Source organism: Silene latifolia, chromosome Y, assembly GCF_048544455.1.
Source record: "Silene latifolia isolate original U9 population chromosome Y, ASM4854445v1, whole genome shotgun sequence".
Taxonomy (NCBI): domain Eukaryota; kingdom Viridiplantae; phylum Streptophyta; class Magnoliopsida; order Caryophyllales; family Caryophyllaceae; genus Silene; species Silene latifolia.
The window spans coordinates 205,291,153-205,310,769 of NC_133538.1; the positions used below are offsets into that span (position 1 = coordinate 205,291,153).

The 19,617-nt window shown below is 38.3% G+C and overlaps 1 protein-coding gene across 1 annotated transcript; it reads right to left on the bottom strand.

Moving 5' to 3' along the window:
- Positions 1–6,417: 6,417 nt before the first annotated feature.
- Positions 6,418–10,614, bottom strand: LOC141627080 (F-box protein At4g35930-like). Its single transcript, XM_074440564.1, has 5 exons — positions 10,426–10,614; positions 8,931–9,445; positions 8,340–8,414; positions 8,089–8,198; positions 6,418–6,955 (listed from the first exon to the last, which is right to left on the bottom strand). Exons 2-5 carry the CDS (start codon positions 9,327–9,329, stop codon positions 6,706–6,708), a joined length of 834 nt encoding a protein of 277 aa, XP_074296665.1. The 5' UTR covers positions 9,330–9,445; positions 10,426–10,614; the 3' UTR covers positions 6,418–6,705.
- Between the last annotated feature and the right edge of the window lie 9,003 nt (positions 10,615–19,617).

Below are 19,617 nucleotides of genomic sequence, written 5' to 3' on the forward strand. Positions count from 1 at the left end.
CGATCGCATCGATCGAGCGGCGTTACATTTGAAGGTTCAATTTGAGAAAGGAAGGCATTGTGGACACAAAATTCATTGAGATGAGCGAGATTGTTGAGGGATGATCTTGTTCGAATTCCAGAGTTGAGATCACTTGTGAGATTAGAGAGTGGATGAGAGCTTTGATGTTTCCACTTCTTTGGAACAATAGTTTCTTGTTCCCCCTCAGCAGTATCAGTCACAGTGACTGTTTCCATTTGCCTTGGGTGTTCTTTATCAGCACTGTTTTGGATTGATTCAATTCTGGAGGTGGAAGCAACAGTCGTTGGGTCTGTTTCATCCAGAGAAGAAACGGTAGCAGGTGTGCTACGTGTTCCCCCTAAGCTTCTGATTTCCTTTGAAGGTGACAGTCCCTGTGTCTGTTGCGAGTCAGCGTTGGGAGCTTCTTCATCCGCAAACACAAAGTCTTTTCGCACAAGACCAATCTCAAATTCATCCTCATCATCTTCATCATCTTCATCCTTATTTTGTACCTGTCCAAGAATGGTAGATTTATCAAATATGACATGTACACTTTTTGGATTTAAAGGAGCTTCTAACATGTTTGCATCTAGCTTATTCATCACATAACTTATCAAATTCAAACTTCATGTTAGGAAAAACTTTCAACTAAGTCAAGTCTTCTAAGGGTATTAAGAGTTTTAGCACTAACATGTCCAAATTATTTGTGCCACAACCAAGAGTCATTTTTCATTACACTTATGCAAGACATAGTATGACCGGATAGCATGTTCAAATCGGTTAAGTAAACATCTTTGACACGTCTACCTTCAAGAATCAACTCATGGGTTGTAGTATCAACAATACGACACAAATTAGCACTAAATTCAATAATATTACCCTTATCACGAAGTTGAGAAATACTAAGGAGATTATGCTTCAAACCTTTGACAAGCCGCACGTTGTCGACACAAAGTAACGATGACTTACCAACCTTTCCAATGCCTATTACTTCACCTTTTTGTTGTCATCAAACGTTACCGTGCCACCATCATAAGCTTTAAGTGAGAGGAATTGGCTTCTATCACTCGTCATGTGACGAGAGCATCCACTATCCAAGTACCAATTGCGGCCGCCTGTCACCAAGCCCTACACAAGATTAGACTTTTAGTTTAGGAACCCAAACAAACTTGGGTCCCCTTTTATGATCAACATATCTCACAATGTCTTTCCTAATCCACATTTGCTTTACAACTTTAATGTTCTTGTTAATGTCATTATGTCTTTTCTTACAAGCATTAAAGACATGACCATTCTTACCACAATAGTTGCAAATAATGTATTCGGGAAGACCAACATATTTCCTTCTCCTAAAGTCGAGTTTAGGCTTCGGATGTGATCTTGATCGACGTGTTCCATTTAAAACCTAGACCGACAACCTTATCACATCTTTTGGGCTGATTTGTTGGAAGGTTTAAAACATTTTGGCCACCTTCCCAATTCTTTGAAACATTCTTAGCCTCAACAAGTTTTAGTTCCTTGACTTTGAAGGTGAGATACTTGTTTCTTTCTTTAGAGCTTTCAAGCTCCCTTTTCATTATGTCATACTCGGATTTAAGCTCCATGAAAGTTTCAGATTTTTGTTGAACATTAAGCTTAAGGCTCGAGATGCATTTATCTAGGTGAACGATTTTAGATCTAGATGAACTACATTCGGGAGATTCATGTTGAATTTTGACAAATTTTTCGTGAAGCATTCTAATCTCCCTCTTGTAGGCATCTATGTTAACCTTAAGACATTCATTCTCCTTGGATAAGTTAGTGACAAGTTCATTCGAAACTTCATTGCTATCTTTGTCGAGGTGACATCGAGACATCATTACTTTAGGTTCTTCTACCTCATCAACTAGGTCATTAATGACGCCTTTGAAAAGAAATTTTTCTTTTAAAAGTTCATCATTCTTTTCAACTTCTATAGACAATATTTTTTCCACTATGAAGTCATGAGTGTGAGCATTGAGTTTCGACACAAGATATCCAATTCTTTCTTTAGAATCCTCATACTTAGATGTCATTTTATCAAGACGTTTGTTTAGATCAACGAATTCTTCGGATCTTTCGTGAGCATTAGACTTAGAAGTGCTACATTTGGGCATACCCTTTTTTAAAAAGGCAAGATTTTCATGAAGAACTCCTATTTCTTTCTTGTGATCACATAATTCAATTTTAAGACGCTCCTCTTCATTGACAAAATGTTTGACATGTTCATTTGACTTAGCTAGATCTTTGTTGGAAGTAACAGTTTCGGATACTGTTTCTTTTAAGTCAATTATCTCAACCACTAGGTCATCCAATTCATCTTTGAGAGCATCTTTGTCCTTCAAAAGGTCATCACGTTCCTTGGTTAGCAAGGAAACTTGCATCACCAAAGTGGTGTTGACATTTTCAAGGTCAGAGACATCCGTGGGGATAATTTTAAGACACTCAAGTTCTTTAGTCAATTGTTTGTTCAATTTGTTGACTCCTTTTACTTCATCATAAGCCTCAGAGGTGACAGTGACACTGTCTGTTGCTTTCAGTTCATTTCTAAGGTTAAAGTTTTCTTGAGCAATTTCTTCAATTTCGTCTTGCATGACATCAAGCTTATCATTTTGTGAACGACACTTATCAAAGAGTTTGTCAAGAAGCTTACATACCTTTTCTTTGGAGTAAGATCTAACCTTGGCTTTTAGATGCTTTACCTCATTGTCGGAGTCCGAGTCGGAATCATCGGGGTGAGCCATGAGACATCTAAGATGTTCAATTTTGGAAGTTTTTGAGACTTTGTCCTTGAGATGACTTGTAAGACACATTTTAGACTCTAGTTGCTCCTCGATGAGTTCCTCATCTTCCTCGGAGTCGGACATTCCCCAAATTACGGTCATGACTCTATATTTGTAGTCCCTTTTAACTTTATCTCGTTTTTCCTTTGATTCGATTTCATCCCACTTAGGACATTCTTTAACTTGGTGAGTTTTATCACCACACTTAAAGCATCCCACGGTGGAACTAGGTCGTTTCCTAGGAAAACGTTTTTTCGAGTAATTATTATTGAACTTTCTATTTTCTAGATCATTGACCAAACCAACTAGATTCCTTGAGAACATAGCAAACTCGTCTTCCTCCGCGTCTTCTCCATCGCTTGGAGAGGACGTGAGAGCGAGACTCCTTCCCTTTGAAGACTCACTAGAATGCTTATTGATATTGAACTCGTGAGCCATTAGTGATCCCATTAGTTCATGAGGAGATAGGGTTGACAAATCTTTAGCTTCCTCTATAGCGGTAACTTTGGGTTGCCACTTAGAGGTTAGACTACGAAGGATTTTCCGAATGATGTCCTCGGACTCGAAATCCCTTCCTAGACTTTTTAGCTCATTAATAATACAAGAAAAACGTGAAGAAAAGCTATTTATGGACTCGTCCTTTGACATTCTAAACATCTCATATTGTTGCATGAGAAGGTCAATACGGTGTTTTCTAACTTGGGAAGTCCCCTCATATGCAAGTACAAGAGAGTCCCAAATAGATTTTGCCGTAGGACATCCAGAGATTCGACTAACTTCCCCCTCACCAACACAACATTGAAGAATCGACATTGCTTTGGAGTTCTTTTCGGCAAGTTGGAAATCATTTTCATTGTAATTTCTTTCCTCCTTAGTTTTGGTGAAACCGGTTAGTATATTGGATGATGTTCCAACATTGATAGTCTATAACAAGAGGTCCATTTTGGATGATGTTCCAACATTGATAGTCTATACTTTTGATGTAATGATCCATTTTGAGTTTCCACCATCCAAAATTCGCACCGGTAAAGACCGGGATCTTGGAGTGTTTCTCAGAATCTAGTACCCACGAATCAAAATCTAAGGCGATTAGCCTTGATCAAGAGCACGAGGCTCTGATACCAATTGTTGAGTTTATGGATTCGAGTACCTAAGAGGGGGAGGGGGTGAATTAGGTACTATTTAAAAATTTTAACTTCAACTTTATTAATTAAAGTGAGTTATAAGAACAAAAGAGATGAGAGAATACTTCGAATAATATTGCAAGATTAAACGAGTATTAAAATGAATGTTTGCTGAAGTATGAAAGTAACAACCATTCGATTGTAGCTATTTGTCTCGATTTATGGAGTGCAGATCGCAGACCAAATGTGATGATATTTGAAACTATTACTTGAAAGTTAAGCAAAGCAAAGCAAAGAAGATAAAATAGCAGCGGAATAAAACAAAGAAGATTAAACACGAGATTTTTGAATTGGTTCGGCAAGAAACTCAAGTGCCTACGTCCAATCTACTTTTTATTGATTTATTTTAGTGATCTACTCCGACTACTAAAAACCCGTACAATAAAAAGACCAACAACCTACTTCGGTTGTGACACAAGTTCAAGAACTACTCCGTCCTAGATCAAGGTAACTCGCAACCTACTCCGGTTGCCAAAGAGTCAAAGGACTACTCCGTCCTAGAACTCAACAACTCACAACCTACTCCGGTTGCCACAAGAGTTAAAGGACTACTCCGTCCTAGAACTCAACACTCTAACTTAGAACGTTTACAAGGATCAAGTTTCCACGGGACCGATTCTTTAACAAGAATTGATATGGACAACTTACAAGATCAAACGGTTCATAAGTGAGAGAGTTTAATACTTAAAGCAACGATCCACTTTGTGATTGTAACACTTGAAAACTTTGAAAGCTTTGCAAAATATCAAAAGGATTTGAAAACTTGAAAACAATTTTGCAAACTCGACACTCTAACTAGAATGTTTTCAAACCAAGTTTCCTTAGACTGATTCTTAAAAAGAATTGAGAAGGACAACTTATTGGTACAAACGATTTCTAGATGAGAGGTAGAACATTTTTGTGAAGTAAATGATGATTTCGATTGTCGCAATTGAAGACTTAGAAGATTTTTGCAAAGAAAATTTCGTGTTCTTTAAAAACTAATTTTGCAAAAATACTTTGATTTTCTACGAAAAGTCTTAAAGAAATGAGAGGATGAGGCACTCCTTCTATAGAGAGGATGAGCAAGGGAGTTGCTAGGGTTTTGAAGGGTCAAAGACCTCACATGTGATGAGTCTCAACAATCTCCCAAACTTGCACCAAAGAGGGTTCTTATGCAAAGGCAAAAAGAGAGAAAGAGTGTTTGAAAATTATCCATAAAAGCTCATGCAAATTCAGAAAACAAAGAAGGAAAAGATTAGTCACATGATGACAAGTTTACACAAATATGGCAAAAAGCATTTCTTGTTTTATGAAAGACCAAAGGGTCAAATTTGCACAAAGAGGAAACATTTTGAAAATGATAATTATTCAAACCACTATTTCTTGAAGGCCAAATCCTTAAAAAAATTTGAAAGTTATTTTACCCAATACAAGACACGTGAATGTCATTTTGAAAGATAAGAAAGAGTTCAAGTGTTACGAATTGAGGCAACAGTCCAGGCTGCTGTTACCTTGTGAAAGTAACAGTCGTCTTGACTGTTGTTATTGCTTTTAAATACTATACTCCCTAACTTGTACATTAGATGACACAATTGACTCTAAATCTTGGGTAGCAAATTATTAACCATTCTTGACTTTGACATTGATTAATTCTTGCTTGAGGAGGGTGCATTATTCCTGAAATGGTACACTTAGAACACGGTTAAATTGGGCATGTCATCATCAACAAATAGGTCCTAACAACCACCAAGTGGTTGTATGCCATTGCAAAGAACATTATATGGCGGTCCTTCAAGAGAATGTGCAGAGGAGGAAAACCAAGCTTCTATTCTTTACAATACTAAATTGAGTTCTGAGCTACAGTCGCTCAATCAAAAATTCCAAGGATTAAATGCTGTGTACCTTGATCTTTACGGCCCTATACTTGATCTCGTAACTAACCCTTCTCAAGCAGGTAGTCCCCTTGATTTAACCTTTACTATGTCTATATAGGACTATAAGACACGAAGTAGCATGTATATATGCGCTTCTTATATTGTGAAGCGGAGTTGGTCAGTTCCAACATGGGAGCATACATACAACATCACTATCCTGCCAATCTGACAGACAAGAATGTTTGATGCACTAGCGTAATACTTGTATTGTTTAGTCGTCTTGCCTTGTATACATGACAGGATTAAGTTTGTTATCAGGGTTTGAAGTTGCAGATAGGGGATGCTGTGGTACAGGAAACTTTGAAGTGATATTTCTGTGTATGATGTACAGTCTTGGTACCTGCAAAGACGCTTCCAAATACATTTTCTGGGATAGTTTTCATCCTACCGAAACAGCTTATAGATTCATTATACAAAACCTCAATTTTTTCTCTCTGACACACATCAAAAATTATTCTGTTCATGATGAATACATATTTTATACGTGTACTTAAGTAAAAAGATTCAATGCACATGAGTCCGTCAACTAGTCTTTCACAAAACTAATGACCTTTCTGCAAAATGTAGTCTGCGTATACATTAATCCATGCATAATATATAGATAGCTATGTACAGACAGCCAAACCGAAATCATCATTATTCCATAATAAACCCTAACTACGTTTTTCTGGACTACAAAACTGCAAGCTCAAGCAACCTACGACGATTGAAAGTAAGCACAATGAAAACCCAGAGAATGCAAAACAAACTATACAGGCACCAAAATGAGCTAATAGCACTGTCCTGAATCATTGATAATTAAAATCAACGAAGCTTATTTTGAGCAACAGCTTGACATAACTCATCTTCATAGAACAGAACTCGGTTTTTGCACAAGGGTTTTGAAAGGACAGACGGAACCACGCACCTTGAAGGAACCGAGGACTCCTGAAACAAAGCAGCAGCAACCTGCCTCGTCTCTGTATACTTCAACTGAGAAGGTGGGCGAGGACCATGCCTTGGTGCTTTAGGGGTATGTGGGGTTGGCATTCGAAACCCCCTGCTCTCTCCCTTGCTGCATCATCAAACACTAGGATTAAAATCCATGGATCAATTATGAGATAAAGCAAAATATCACTAGGCTTTGCTACAGGTCTCGTGTTAGATTCTTTGGGAAGGTAACACTGTTTAAACTCAGAGGAGACAGCTTTGCTGCCCTTATGCCTTGCGGTCTTACCTGGCTCAAACCTAGACTAATTTGAATTGTGCAGAGACAGCAACCCCATAAAATACCAGGGTTGCCGAATTCATAATACACATAATTCGAATTCGCAATTCGCTCAAAATAGGGAATTGAATACGCAAAGTATTACAAAAAAAAGCAATTCGTGAATTCATAATTACTAATACGCTTCATTTACTTAATGATAATAGCAAAAAAACAAAAGGTTCATTGCATAAAGATCAGCAATTCAGCATTACAAAGTGACGGAACCAGTAAAATAAGTCTACTGATCATATTTTTCCGGTTTCTTAAGTAAACACAAAGTGACGAAACCAGACAAAACACCAAAATAAGATTAAGTTGCTAGTCTACCGATACATTTTCTCCTTTCCCTTTGATGATCTTTGAAGTTGATCATATTCTATTGAATTTTTAGTTTTTAATACATGAATTGAACTTGTAAAATTCGCTAATTTTGATATATTATTCGCGAATTAGTGCGAATTAATACATGAATTAAACTTTTAGAATTCGCTAGTTTTTATATATAATTCGCAAATTAGTGCGAATTAATTCGAAAACGTATTGCGAATTGATACGCGCGTATTAATTCGCAATACGCATCCTATGTTAGCGAATTAGGTAACCCTGTAAAATACAGATACAGAGTATAAGCAAAATGTTCAAAACTGGTTGAGCTTCAGTTTATAACGAATTAGTAGTAATTTGATCCATTTTTTGAAAAAAATCATTATGGGTCATATGGTGTACAGTTGTTAACTCGTGAGCAAGGCTAGATACATCAAACCACTTACACCTCCAATTACAGGAGCCCTTGAGCCAATGGGTCATGTTATGGTTTTGCAGTAATAAGTACTATTTCCGTCTCAGTCATTTGTTTTCCTTTTTATAGTATTTTAATCAAAGGTAAACAAATGAACAAGACAGAGAGAGTAAATATTTTGAACAGTTAAAATTTATACCAAAGAAATGGCCAATGTTGAGTTGCAACAGGAGTCATCATCTGCAGAATCTCCTGGCGGGATCGATCAGGGGTGGTATAATTAAAGTGAGACTGCCTTGCGTGAATGACCTGCCCACAAAACAAATAAACTGTCAAGTTGCCTGTCTATTTCAAAAAAGGGAGAACTTTTTTAAAACTTTTTAAGGGATAAGCTAGCCTCCTACAGAAAATAGAAAAAAGTAGCTAGAGAAGGAAAGAGAGAGAACTCACAGCCATTCGGACCGTTCGAGACACATGGAAAACAGCCCTTAGATGATCATGGCGCAAATGGCAAATGATCTTCACCTACATTTTCAAAAATATTCTTAAAGTCAAGATTGCAACTAGATAAAGCATACAGGACGAAACTGTTTTTCAAAAATAAAAAAGAAAAGGTAAAAACTCAAAATAACATAGAAAACATACAAAAACTAAAACCTGCACATGAGACACTGTATTCAGTAGACCAATTCTTGGTGAAGAAAATAGAAAAACATAGAAGAAATTAAATACATACAATACACTATACTCAAAAGACCAATTCTAGGTGAAGGATATGTGCCAAGATAACAAATTATCTTGATTTCCGGCACCATTAACCATGTTAGTAGTAAATTATTACATCTAAAACAACTAATGAAAACTTCCACTTTTGTGCACCAAGGTTTGCGTCTGTCCCAATTTCTAATATTTCTAAGTCATATATTAGTACTATGGAATATTCCCATAACCATACTCACGGAAGTAGAAACATCTAATTAAATAACATAAGCATCACATACATGACAAAGGCAATAAGGTGAAATTATGAGCAATATGTACCAATAAATCCATGGGAAGAGACTCCAGCCTTGACTCATATTCATAGTCTTCAGCGCGAGGAGTCTTTGGAGTATTGGGTAAACTACATTGATTTACTAATTTAAGCGGTGACACCATAGACAACATAAACCTCTTTCGTGACATCATCAACTGGCTTTCCGGAAGAGGGGTAACCTTCTGATCAATCACCAAATCATTATCATCATCGACCTTTTTCAAATCGGTTAATGCAACCCTTTTCTTCCCTAAATCAGTGCAACCCTTTGTGGTAGCAGACTTGGTGTATAGAAGTTGAGCCAGTGCACCTGGTCTCAAGTACTTGTTTTTGGTAGAAGAACGAGTTCGTCTTCTTTGTTTAGGAGTTTTTGATTCCTTTTGTTTAGGAGATACCTTACCCATGGTGTTGCCTTCTTTATTTAAATAAAACAAAGGTATCTTCTTTATAAACCTCAATAATCACTCATCCCCGGCGATAAATTACCAAAACTGGTTAATAAAATAAGCTTCTCAAGTACCTGAAATGACAAAATCACAGGAAAGATTCAATCTTTATGAACGTATACAGCTTATAAAAAGAGCAGAAAATGTAACAGAAAGAAAAGAACCTCGAAACCCATAAACAAAAATTCGAACGAGCCCTAAAACCAATTTAAGCAAACGGTTGAGATTTTACAATACTCTCCTCGTAATAAACCTCAAAAATCTCTGATTCTCCTCTAAACAAAATCACTTACTCCCTCCATCTCAATCATTTGTTTACCTTCAATTAAAATACCACTCACAGTGAATAAGAAAAGTAAAGTAAACAAATGACTGAGATGGAGGGGGTAATTTTTACAGATAATTCGATCAAAAAACCTACCCCAAAACCTTAAACGACAAAACCGAGAGAGTATTTTTACAGAAATTCGATAAAAAAACCTACCAAGAAACCGTAAATGACAAAACAATAGCAAAGATTGAAGCTTTTTTTTAATGAAAACAGCTAAAATAATGCAAAAAAAATGTAAAATAACAAAAATTAACATATAAAGCTATAACCCCATGAACAATCAAGAGATTTAACACAACTTACAACATAATAAATGGGAAAAAATTCAACATAAATGTCTAACTATTCACTTTAATGGACAATTTACATAGAAATGGCAAGTCAAAATTATAATTACACAGTAAAGATTGAATTTTTATGAATAAAAACACCCAGTAAATGAAGCAGAAGTGAAATTAACTATAAAAAGGCAGAAATGCCCAAATTTTTCTTAAAAAAAATCAATTAATACCCAGAAAAAAACCTAAATAACCAAATTAAATGATACCCAACAAGTAAGAACAACCAATACAGCTACAATGAATAATCAATTCCAGAAATGTTAAATAAACTTCAATTAATGATATAAAATTAAGGGAAATGCAAGCAAATGGAACCCTAACCCTAATTTAATTTGAATTGAGCTAGTAGAGAGAAAGAGGTAAAAGGGTTAAAAGAAGAAACCTTGAAGAGAAGGAAAAAAACGGAAAATAAAATGGGTCACCGACGGCTGATTTTTTATAAGAAAATACATAAATAAATGTTGAGAAATGAGAGAACAAAGATAGAGAGAAGGGATAGAGAACCAAAATGAACAAGGTTGAAAAAAATTAGAATTTGCCAAGTATTTTGAATTTCTATTAAATGCCCGCCAATTTGTCTTTGTCTAGTGTTGTTGTATCGTGTATGGTTGGGTTGGAAATTTGGAATGTACTCCGTCCGCCCGTAACATTTACGAGTATTTACCTATTTTATTTTAACTTGTCTCATTCATTTTTTTTTTACCATTTTATTTTTATATTAGGAAGGTTTTTAATGGTAGTTTGGACATACATATCCATTATATTCCACTTATCATCCAATAATAACCATCACAAATGGTCTCCTCCCATTTCATTGGTCTTTGTGCAAAAATTAAAGGTAAACAAATGATCAGGACGGAAGATGTACTCCGTAATTATTAGCTGATCCAATACATATCGACTCGATTAAAGCTCCGCTCGTGCGAGTTTGGTTCGAACTCGGGTTCAACTCTATAGCTTAAAAATCAAGTCGAGCTAACGTTGGCTCGTCTCGCAAAACTCACAAGCGGTTGTGTGATCTTGGTCTTATTTTATAAAAATATTTATCATGATTTTCTATTTGTATAACCAAATTAAATGTTTTCATTTAATGTGCCTAATATTTCTATATATAACTTCTAAATCCGGTTATTGAAAATATCGAAAGAAAAAAAATGATAACTAACAATTATTATATATATGCCAAGTTGAGCTTGAGCTTGGGTTAAAGCTAGCGAGCATGGTAATTAGCTCAATTTTTCTAAGGTCGGGTGAGCTCAAGCTCGGCTTTTGATTCATAGCTTGGCTCGGCTCAGCTCGGCTCGTTATCACCTAATAACTTGAAATCGAATTCCGTCAACACTGAATTTTATTTGTAAAATTATAATCTCGTACGATAAGTGTAAGGAGCCGCACATTTCAGCCGCATAGTCCCTGAAATTGCGCGCGCGGTCCATTCACTTCGAACCCTTAGATTTCAATTATGCACTTATGTATTTTCATTTCCGTTTTTAGTTTCAATTAGTACTCCAAGACTACTTCCTGCGTGTCGAATCTTGGAGTCTCGTTTTTAGTTTAAGATACGTTTTTAGGTGTTTACAAAACGTATCGCTATTCTGCACAATCAATATATCATGCTACAAGACTCAAACTATCAAATTTGCCTCTATGAGAAGTGCTAGTCAATCAAAACCACTTCTCATCCTTAAGCTTGATATTGCTTGTCTCTTGCTTTCAATAATCCTATTGCTTACTTTTATTGCTTCCGTGTGCCGGACTTTGATAATCGTGACTAGAATTCCTAACACACGCCAACCGGGACCGAATGCACTAGTGATCCCTCACTAGTGCTTGACGCTCTCGCTTGCATTCTTGTCGTGTGATAGACAAGGGTGCGCGCCACGTTCCGGCTCAAAGTGTTGGACTGTGACATTTGTATCAGAGCTTGACAGGGCAGTCGTATACCTATCAAAAATAACCAACTGGCTCTAACTAATATAGCTAGGGAAGTCGGTTCGATCTCCACAAGGAGATGGAAAAATGTCAACTTTGTCTAAGTTCGTCACGGTAACCAATTGGGGGGGGGGGGAGGGGGGGTTAATTGAGTTGTTCTAAACTAATGAGAATGAGAAAGAGAAAAAGGCAGAGAATAAAGATTAAGCAGGTAAAGGAAAAGCAACTAAGACAGTCGGTTCACCATGATCATTCAGTCAAGCAATCTAGGTCTCAGGTCAAAGCAAGTATGGTCAAAGGGGCAGTGAATATCTCCTTCCGGTCTCAATTCGCCCTAAAGCACAAATAGCTTAACTTCCGCCCTCACTACGGTGCCCTAATGTTCGCTACGAGTCTCACCCTTTCCAACCTTCCGGTCCAGGTCAAGGTTTACCACGATTAAATGTTTAATTGCGTCGACTCAATTAGACAGAAACAATTAACAGCAGCGATTAACAACAAGGACTACACAAGCATTAACCTAATAATTCAATTACTCTTCCTTCATAATCATGGATTCCCTAGTCTTAGCAAGAGGGAATTAGCTACACATTACTATCGAATCAACAACAATAATATATAGACAATCGAAATGATAATAATGAAAATGAAGAGATGAAATAAGCAATACTAAAAGTAATAATAGAAAGGAAGGAATTCAAATAACAATTACGATTAACAAATTAAAAAGGAATAATAATACCAATTCCAAGTTTGAATCCGAGTAGAAAAGAGTGAAGAAGAGGGAAGCAGTGAGTAAGATCCAGGAGAGGTCAGTCAGGAAGAGTTACGCAGTCTACTACCTTTAGTAGCAGCCGAAAATCTCCTCCTTAAACCTAATCCAAAGCCTAACTACAAAAGCCCATACGAAAATAGGCGGAAAAATACAAATACAAGGCAAACCACTTGATCGAGTGGAATAAAACCGCTCGATCGAGTAAACTTTGCAAAATTCCCCTCGATCGAGTAGAAATACTACTCGATCGAGTAACTCCTTATTGTGGCCTGCTCGACCGAGTAAATAAACAACTCGATCGAGTAATCTTCATGGTATAAAGCATTCGATCGACTAGATAAGTGGTCGATCGAGCTATTTTGGCACATTAGGCACTATGACACCTTCCGAATTCAGCTCGTTCGTCTTCAAAGTGATAGATTCCAAGCTCCAAATCCTTGTTCTCCATAAATGCATGCAAATGGGACGAGTTTAGGCTCGATTTATCTCCTCTTTGGTCTATACCTGCAATTTACACAAGACAAACCAAAGTAGACTATTCGGGGGTATTTGTAGCGAAATGCCACGTAAAATAGTACAGAAATGCGTGTAAAAATGAGGTGAAATCTTATATAAAATACACACATCAAATCTCCCCAAACAAAACCTTTGCTTGTCCTCAAGCAAACTATGAATGCAACTAAGAATAAACAGTGGAACGGGACCAACGCATCAGCTACAAATCATCCGCCAAAACCAGTTTAATGCAACAACTAACAAAGTGACAATTGATAAATGCAAACGAGTTAAATCAATGTTTTGAACTTACTGAACCGTCGACCTTGCAAGACTCAAAGAAATCAGACTCTCACGGGTCGCTCATCACTCAAATTTAGGCACAGGGTGAGTATATATGTGAGAGATGGAAAGAAGTAAAGACACTCACCTACCTCGACCTATAAGAACATGCATGCAGTTAACATGAATAAAGTCTCTACCACCGTACATATGCATTCCAACCAAACTAATGACCAAGACACATGCCGAGGACTTACATTTGGGTAAGTGAGGTAATGGGTAAGAAGGGGCTAAGATGAATTTGGAAATGTGGAGTTAGTAGCCAAACTAGCAGCACAGATCCAAATTATGAAACTGCATCCCAACTTCGTACTCAATATAATAGTACAGAACAGTGCAAATTCAATGCACTCAACTCACAATACAGTAATACACCATAAACTTGTCAACTCCGCATAAAGTATAAATAAAATTTGGGAGTAAAAATCATCTATACGGTTTCTCATTCTTCATATATGATTTTTCTTTCTTTCAACTCTTTTTTTTTTCATTTTCATTCATTTTTTTCTTTTTTTTTTCAACATTTTCTTTCTTTTCATTCCCTTCGATTCTTCCACCAACTTATGAAATCAGATATATAACCAGACTGCAGTGAAACATTCCAAACAGCTACACATCACTAGCTTGGCTAGGGTAGTCAAAGTTATAGAATGTAGTTAATAGGACAAAAGGGCAATTTGGCTATGTGAGGCTCATAGGTAGAATGAAATAAAGGGAACTGCCTCTCCTACATGTGTCACCATCCACAGACCGAATGCATACAGGTATTAAGAAGACTAGACTCATGCTTATGCAAATTGATGTTACATGCCTTACAGAGAGTACTACTCACATCCTAAATGAAACCGGTCATGAATGTCACCAGTTTATCGAGCTCTAATCCTCAGAATGTAAAGTAGCTTGCCAATATATGAGTTAAGTCTATTCGTTCAGAAAAGAGAGAAACAAAAACTCGTAGATCATGCACATTATCATGCCAACAATATGTCAAGAATATGCAAGGCAGAGGTAAGGATTCAATGTGGCGTTAAAGTTCAAACGTTCCGTCTTAAATTAAACGTGATTTTTTTTTGAAATTTATGTGATTTTTGTTGAATTTAGAAACAACAATGCATGCTAAAATGAGTAGACGTGCAAATGGAAATGTAAGAAAACATGCAGACATAGATATGGATGCATACCTCCCCAAACCAAACCGTATAATGCCCTCATTGTACCAAAAATAGGGAAAGAAATGCAAACTAAGGAGAAAAGGATAAGTGGAGTCGGAAAGCTTACAAAATGTCATAAAGAGGGACCTCCCCAAACTGACCATGAACATGGGAGGTCATAAAAAGTCAAGCAGTAGCTCAACAGACGAAAAGTAGCATCTTGAAGATGAAACAGCTCGATCGAGTTGTTGCACCTGCAAAACACGAGTAAAGAGCAAGGGAAATACAAAGGACGCATAGTTCAGCGTTTAAAGTTCAACAAAAACTAAATGCGAAGGAAAAAGTTCAACAGAAATACAACAAAACAGTCCGGGTTGCCTCCCGCAGAGCGCAGGTTTAAGAGGTCCCGCACGACCTTTCTGGCATCAATTAACTGGCGCGTCAAGCTCGTCGAAGTACAGGACTTCAACACGATTGTCTGCTTCATTTGCCTCGTGATAATGCTTCACATACTGCCCATTCACCTTGAACCAATTTCCTTCGAGACTTTTTAGCTCGACGGGTCCAAATTTGGTAACAGCTGTCACCGTGTAAGGACCACTCTACCTGGACTTCAGCTTGCCAGGAAATAATCGCAATCGGGCATTAAACAGCAACACCTTTTGCCCGACATGAAATTCCCGAGGTAGAATTCTTTTGTCATGCCATCTCTTCGTCTTTTCCTTGTAAATGCGCGAGCTATCATAGGCATTAAGACTAAATTCTTCCAATTCATCTAGCTGCAAAAGACGATTCTGACCACACAACTTAGGATCAAAGTTAAGCTCACGAATTGCCCACCAAGCCATACATTCCAACTCAACAGGTAAATGACATGATTTCCCATAAACTAACCTATAAGGTGATGCACCAATCGGTGTCTTAAAGGCAGTTCTGTAAGCCCATAATGTGTCTTCCAATTTAAGACTCCAGTCTTTCCGTGATTTAGAAACTACCTTAGACAAGATATCTTTAATCTCGCGATTAGAGACCTCAACCTGACCACTGGTTTGGGGATGATACCCCAAAACACGCTGGTGTTGAACACCAACCTTAGACAGAATGGAAGTTAGTTTCTTTTCTTTAAAGTGCATTCCCCCATCACTAATGACGACCCTAAGGACACCAAATCGGGGAAATATGACCTTTTTGAACATTTTAATCACGGTCTTGGCATCACAATGGGGTGAGGCAATTGCCTCAACCCACTTCGACACATAATAGTCAGCTACTAAAATATACCTGTTACCTTTACTAGACGGGAACGGTCCTTGGAAGTCAATGCCCCATACATCGAAAACCTCGACCTCTAAGATACCATTTTGTGGCATCTGATGTCTCTTTGAAATATTCCCTTATCGTTGGCAGGCATCACAAGCTGAAACAAAAGACTTAGCTTCAGCAAACAAAGAAGGCCAGTAAAAACCAGACTGAAGTACCTTAGCCACGGTGCGTGATGGACCGTGGTGACCACCATAGGAAGAGGAGTGACAGCATTCTAGGACTACTTTGGTCTCCCACTGCGGAATACACCGTCTGTAGAGACCATCTGCACATTCCTTAAACAAATAAGGATCATCCCAAAAATACTGCTTAGCGTTATACAGAAAACGCTTCCTCTACTGATGAGAAAGGTCAGGCGGCAGCTTGCCACTGACAACGTAATTAGCTATATCTGCATACCAAGGTTCTTGGTTAACAATAGACGATAATATAGCAAATAAGGAATCATCAGGAAAAGACTCATCAATAGGTAAAGAATCTTCCCCCTCTTGTCGCGACAGATGATCAGCTACAACGTTCTCAGCTCCTTTCTTATCTTTAATCTGCAAGTCAAACTCTTGGAGAAGGAGCATCCATCTCAATAGCCGTGGTTTAGCCTCCTTCTTAGTAAGGAGGTGCCTCAAAGCTGCATGGTCAGTAAAAACAGTAACTTCTGACCCAATCAAATAAGAACGAAATTTCTCTAAGGCATAAACTACAGCTAGCAGCTCTTTTTCAGTGGTGGTGTACTTCACTTGAGCCTCATCCAGAGTTCGTCTCGCATAGTAGATTGCATTTAAAGCTTTCTCTTTCCGTTGGCCTAGCACCGCCCCTAGTGCATAATCACTGGCATCACACATTATCTCAAACGGCAAGTCGGCAAGTCCCAGTCGGGAGGCTGTATGATCGGCGCAGATACCAAAGCCTGCTTTAACCTGTTAAAAGCAGAAAGACACTCGTCATTAAATATAAAAGGGGCATCCTTAAGCAGCAGCTGTGTAAGTGGTTTAACAATTTTTGAGAAGTCCTTGATAAACCGGCGATAAAAGCCGGCGTGACCAAGGAAGCTTCTCACTCCTTTAACATTAACAGGAGGAGGTAATTGCTGAATCACTTCCACTTTTGCTTTATCAACTTCTATTCCCCTATCAGGAACTAAGTGCCCTAAGACAACTCCATTGTTGACTATAAAATGGCACTTCTCCCAGTTAAGCACAAGGTTAACCTCAATGCAGCGCTGCAGCACTTTATCAAGGTTAGACAGACAGTCAGAAAAATCACTTCCATAAACACTGAAATTGTCCATGAGAACTTCCATAATAGACTCAATATACTCTGAAAATATCCCCATCATGCACCTTTGAAAGGTAGCAGGGGCATTGCATAAACCAAAAGGCATCCTGCGATAAGCAAACACGCCCTGAGGACAAGTAAACGTAGTCTTAGCTTGATCGTCCGGGTGAATAGGGATCTGAAAGAACCCTGAATACCCGTCTAAATAGCAGAAAAACTTATGAGAAGCTAACCTTTCTACCATTTGATCAATAAAAGGAAGGGGAAAGTGATCTTTCTTGGTGGTGGCATTCAGCTGTCTGTAATCTTTACACATCCGCCAACCAGTCACTACTCTAGTAGGTATTAATTCATTTTTGTCATTCTTAACCACGGTGGTCCCTCCTTTGTTAGGGACTACCTGCACTGGACTCACCTACTTAGAATGACCAACAGAATACATAATACCTGCATCAAGCAGCTTCATTACCTCAGCCATCACAACATCTTGCATCTTCTCGGGTTCGATCGGCGACCACCACATGCAAGGTTTGTGATCTTCCTCCAGCTCTATCCTGTGCATACAAATATCGGGACTAATCCCCTTGATATCGTCCAAGGAATAACCTAAAGCTTTCCTGTTTTTCTTAAGCACGGCTAACAAGGAAGTCAGCTGATCATTATCAAGCTTAGCACTAACAATGACTGGATATTGCTCAGTATCATCTAAGAAAACATATTTTAGATGAGAGGGAAGAGGCTTACGCTCAGGCACCTTTACCTCAATGGAGCAAACGGTACTGATCATCTGTTCCACTTGCTCTCCCCCAGCGTCGGTGAGTTCACACTCATCTAAATCATCTTTAAGCAAATCCAACACAGCGTCATCGTCATCTGGGTTATCTGCACACTCATCCAAAAGCATAAGAGCCTCTAATGGGTCCTTCATAAAAGAACCCGACCAGAAATCATAGATAGACTCGTCAATAATATCAATAGAATAACATGTGTCCTCTATCATTGGTCGAGCCAAAGTACTAGGCAGACTGAATGTGATCGCGTCATCCCCTACTGCAAGAGTCAAACGCCCTTGTTTGACATCAATAATGGCCCCAACTGTACAAAGGAACGGTCTTCCTAATATAATTGGGGTCCGGGTGTCCTCAACTATGTCTAAAACAATGAAATCTACAAGTATAAAGAACTTGCCTATTTTCACAGGCACGTACTCTAAGACACCCAAGGGTCTCCTAACAGATATATCAGCCATCTGTAGGGTAATGTTAGTCAATTTAAGGTGACCCATATTCAATTTCTTGCAGATAGATAGGGGCATGACACTGACACTGGCTCCTAAATCACAAAGAGCCTTATCAATAACTACATTGCCTATAACACAAGTAATAGAGAAGCTACCCGGGTCTTTCATTTTAGGTGGAGCCTTATTTAAAAGTAAATTACTAGACTCTTCCAAAAATCAAACGGTCTCAAATTCACTTAGCTCTCTCTTACGCGTCACAATATCTTTCATGAATTTAGCGTAAGTGGGCACCTGGGTAATAAGTTCGGTAAAAGGGACAGTTACTTGGAGGTTCTTCATAACGTCCACAAACTTACCGTACTATCACTCGTCCTTCGCGTCCTTCAGACGACTTGGGAAGGGTACTCTGGTAGCAATGAGTGGACCCGCAACTTTCTCTTTACCTTTATCGACTCGTGACGTCTTCACAGCAGGGGAAGATGACACGGTAGCGGAATTGGATGTCAAAATAGGATCTCCGCTGGCTCTGGCACTCGATCAACCACTTTTTTTATTCGATCGAGTGGTTTTATCTTGGAAATTACTCGATCGAGCTGTTTGAACCACTCGATCGAGCTCTTGGATTTCTGGCTCACTCGATCGAGTACAATTTTCACTCGATCGAGTGACCTCATCTACTAAACTGTTCGATCGAGTTCTTCAAATTAAGCACTACTCGATCGAGTAGTATTTATACTAGATCGACTATCTTGATGGGTAATTTCACTCGATCGAGTAGTATTTTCACTCGATTGAGTGACGGGACAATATACAGCAGGGATATCGTCCACAAACTCGGCTAGCTCTTCTTCCGGGGCATTATCAGCTGTCACAACCCCGTCTTTTGGCATTTTTGGCCCCTCATAGGCAAGACCACTTCGGAGATTGATGGCGTTAACTGGGTCGCATGTCGGTGGATGATTAGCTTGGTCTTTCGCGGGTGTTAACTGCGCGACTTGTTCTCTTAACTCCACAATGAAAGTTTCATTCTTGTTGCATTTCTCC